Source organism: Athene cunicularia, assembly GCF_003259725.1.
Source record: "Athene cunicularia isolate RWA chromosome 26 unlocalized genomic scaffold, athCun1 chr26_part2, whole genome shotgun sequence".
Classification (NCBI taxonomy): Eukaryota; Metazoa; Chordata; class Aves; order Strigiformes; family Strigidae; genus Athene; species Athene cunicularia.
In genome coordinates, this window is record NW_020799137.1 from 433,128 (window position 1) to 437,203 (window position 4,076).

The 4,076-nt window shown below is 69.6% G+C and overlaps 1 protein-coding gene across 2 annotated transcripts in view; it reads right to left on the minus strand.

Moving 5' to 3' along the window:
• The window catches only part of KCNC4 (potassium voltage-gated channel subfamily C member 4), a 23,125-nt gene extending 21,863 nt beyond the window's left edge, over window positions 1-1,262 (minus strand). The window contains exon 1 of one of the 2 annotated variants that reach the window (XM_026864522.1): window positions 903-1,261. In XM_026864522.1, the coding sequence (XP_026720323.1) occupies window positions 903-1,070 (168 nt within the window). In that variant the 5' untranslated portion in view covers window positions 1,071-1,261. Of the gene's footprint in view, window positions 1-902 lie in introns of both variants that reach the window. The other variant, XM_026864521.1, reaches the window with a different exon arrangement.
• Window positions 1,263-4,076: the final 2,814 nt, after the last annotated feature.

Genomic DNA, 4,076 nt, shown 5'->3' on the forward strand with positions numbered 1-4,076 from the left:
TGAACCCCGGACACCCCAGCTCCGCTTCGCGCCGGAGGGGAAATGCAGCCCAGAGCTGCCTGCGGATCTGGAGCCAGCACTTGGCAGAGGCTCGAGCAGATCCCATCCCTCCCTGGCTCGCAATCCCTCACTCACCGAGAGGTCAGGAGAGACCGACCCCGAGCACGGGGCCGTGGCCGGTGGGGAGCGGGGTGGCTGGGGGCAGAGCTGGCCCTCCTTCCCTCCCACCCCCCTCCTCGAGCATCTCTCTGCTCTCTTTCGGCTCCTGCGTGAAAGATGCCCCTTCCCCAGAGCTGCACCCACAGACGCCGAGGCTGGGACTCAGGGTACCAACCACCCCAAGGGGCCCCTTCCCCTAATCCCCCCCCTCCTTGGGGGGGCTCTTACACCCCCGGGGTGCTGGTGATGCTCAGCCCTGTCTCCTGGGGCTGGGGAGGAGGTGAAGAGCTGCAGTGGCCCAGGGGACAAGGCTGTCACCAAGGCAAAGACCCGAGGGTCCCTGTCCTGCCAGCGCTGTTTACTCCTGCACTGGCACTGCTGGTGCTGGGGCAGTGGCGGGGGGGGGGATGCAGGCGGGTGCTTTGGGGTCATAGGTGGGATCCAAGCCCAGCACAGGCCTGCTATTGGGGTGGGGGGCTGAGCTGGGAGGTCAGCGCTTGGATAAGGGTGTCCTTGGTGCAGGGTGAGGGGACAGCGAGCAGGGGATGCTGCCCCACTCCAGCATCCCTCCCTGGGCTCTGTGGAGTGTCCCTCCCAGGGCCCCAGGTCCCCTCCTCCACCCCAGCCCAGCTTTGTCCCCTCGGTGACATCCTCACCCCCTTACCAGGGGGCACTGGGGGTGGCTGGGGCAAACGCTCCACCCAAAAAGCCACGAGGCGTGAGAGCCGCGCTGAAAATCTTACCACCAAGAAAGCCCTGCTCCAACTGTAACTGCAACTCCACAGCTTCCAGGGCCGGATCCTGAGCGGGTGGAGGCTGGCGTAGCTCCACACCCAAACCACCCGGGGCTGCACCAGCGGGAGAGCGTGGAGCCCGAGGGAAAACCGTGCTGGAAAAATCGAGCCTTGCATCACCGGCCAGGCATCGCAGCTCAGCTCCTCATCGTCGGTAATGCGAGTTTGGCCAGGAGGAAGGAATGCTGCGACCTGATGCTAATATTTTATCCGGCGACTTTCATCCCGGGGAGATCTTCGTGCACCCAAGCGCGGCCGTTTCTGGGGTGGGAGGAGGTGGCCAGGCAGACAAATGGGTTGTATCTGGGGAAGGAAGAGATCTTTTAGCCAGCAACACCCGCCCAAAGCTGTCTGCTCTCTAAATATGCCTTCAGATTTTTAATGTCCATGAAAAAAAAGAAAAAAAAGAGCGAGAGAGAAAGAGAGAAAATAGAAAGAGCTTGATGAATAAGGGCCTTTTTGGAGCAAGAAGGAGTCACTTCTGCAGGGACCTCCTGCAAGGCTGAAGGCATCTCAGATAATATCCAGGTGAAGGATGGAATGAAGAGCAGGATCTGGAAGATCTCAAGGAGGATCAGCTCCAACCTGGAAAGCCACAGCCCTTGGGTGGATCCTGAGGACGCGGGAAGGGGTCTCTGGGTCCCCTCCCCTGGGCTCTGCACTGTGTCTCCTCCTGACCTGGTGCAGCACCCTGCGCCCTGCCCGTGGCCCAGCACATCAGACACGTCCCCAGCTTGGCACAGTGAGACCAGTACAAGGGGCTACAGGATGCTCGGAGGGGTGTGTGGCGTAAGGGAGAGGTTGGGGACATGCTGGGATCACGCAGTGTCTCCATCCGTGGAGGGACGGAGAAGGAAGGTGAGCCGCAGCTCACTTTAGGGAGCAACAATCCTGCGTTGGGGTAGAGATAGACAAACGAACCTCTCCAGCCTCTTCCAGCCCAGGACTCCGTTAATAAAAAGGTACATTGACCTCAGCAACCCCAAGATGCTCCAGACAAGGTCTCTGTCCTCTCCCCTTCATGCTTTGGTGGGACAGACCTGTCTCCGGTCTGTGGGTGGTGGCACCTCAGGGTGCTGATGTCGCAGAGCAGCTCCCCAGGGCAGGAGCCCCAAGAAACCTTTGGGACGCTCTCTTGGAGGTGGGTCTTCCCCAAAAAAAGCCGCTGGAAGCCGTGGGCAAGGTTCAGCTCTGCTGTCCGCCTCTGCCGGGTGAATTTTGCAGCTAAAATTGCTCATCACCAGCTGAGCACGGGGAGTCAGGCTGCGCGGGTTGCATGGACGGAGTTTGCAGCCCTGTCCCTCCACGACCTCCGCCTGGAAGGGGAGCGAGCTCATCCCCCGGCCCCCGTGAAGGGCCTGCACCCCAATTTCTCCCGAGGCGGCGGGTGGCAGTCCCCCCGTGCTGCTGTCACACAGTGCCATCTTGTGGGTCCTGAACATAGGCTGGAGCCAAGGCGAGAAAAAAAAAAAACCCCACACAAAAACAAACCACAAAACAGGTAGTGCAGGGTGTCTCAGTCCAACAGCGAATCTGCCTCCATCCAGGGCCTCGCTGATGCCATTTCGCTCGGTAAAAGCAATTTGGGAACGGGAGGAGGCTGGCCTGGAGCGGGGATGGTGGTGGTGGTGAGCATCTGCCTTTGGAATGACCAGGAGCGGTTCGTGAGCTGGTGCTGTGCCTCAGTTTCCCCGACATTAAGAGTCAACTGTCTCTGGTTTTCTTTCCAAGGTGCTCGGGGAACCACAGCAGGGTGCTGCTGTTGGCGGCTCCACCGTGTGTCTGTACCCACCGTGTGCCTGTACCCTGGTCCAGAGCTGGTTTGAAATGGGACCCCAAAAACCACCCCCCGAGGCAACAGCAACGGCCTTCGTCTCCCACCAGGCTCTGAAGGGTCCCTGCCCCACTATCACAGGAAATTAACTTTTTTTAAAAAAAAAAAAAAAAGCATTCATCTTAAATTTTACATTTTGGCCCACTTGTTTGCATCTTTTTTCTAGCCCCACAAGGGACAGAAGCACAATTTTCAGTTTGTTTCCTTCATCTGTTTTGCAGGGAGCCCCTGACACCGGGACCTGTGTGCTCTTGCCCCCCCCCCCCCCCCCCCCCCCCCCCCCCCCCCCCCCCCCCCCCCCCCCCCCCCCCCCCCCCCCCCCCCCCCCCCCCCCCCCCCCCCCCCCCCCCCCCCCCCCCCCCCCCCCCCCCCCCCCCCCCCCCCCCCCCCCCCCCCCCCCCCCCCCCCCCCCCCCCCCCCCCCCCCCCCCCCCCCCCCCCCCCCCCCCCCCCCCCCCCCCCCCCCCCCCCCCCCCCCCCCCCCCCCCCCCCCCCCCCCCCCCCCCCCCCCCCCCCCCCCCCCCCCCCCCCCCCCCCCCCCCCCCCCCCCCCCCCCCCCCCCCCCCCCCCCCCCCCCCCCCCCCCCCCCCCCCCCCCCCCCCCCCCCCCCCCCCCCCCCCCCCCCCCCCCCCCCCCCCCCCCCCCCCCCCCCCCCCCCCCCCCCCCCCCCCCCCCCCCCCCCCCCCCCCCCCCCCCCCCCCCCCCCCCCCCCCCCCCCCCCCCCCCCCCCCCCCCCCCCCCCCCCCCCCCCCCCCCCCCCCCCCCCCCCCCCCCCCCCCCCCCCCCCCCCCCCCCCCCCCCCCCCCCCCCCCCCCCCCCCCCCCCCCCCCCCCCCCCCCCCCCCCCCCCCCCCCCCCCCCCCCCCCCCCCCCCCCCCCCCCCCCCCCCCCCCCCCCCCCCCCCCCCCCCCCCCCCCCCCCCCCCCCCCCCCCCCCCCCCCCCCCCCCCCCCCCCCCCCCCCCCCCCCCCCCCCCCCCCCCCCCCCCCCCCCCCCCCCCCCCCCCCCCCCCCCCCCCCCCCCCCCCCCCCCCCCCCCCCCCCCCCCCCCCCCCCCCCCCCCCCCCCCCCCCCCCCCCCCCCCCCCCCCCCCCCCCCCCCCCCCCCCCCCCCCCCCCCCCCCCCCCCCCCCCCCCCCCCCCCCCCCCCCCCCCCCCCCCCCCCCCCCCCCCCCCCCCCCCCCCCCCCCCCCCCCCCCCCCCCCCCCCCCCCCCCCCCCCCCCCCCCCCCCCCCCCCCCCCCCCCCCCCCCCCCCCCCCCCCCCCCCCCCCCCCCCCCCCCCCCCCCCCCCCC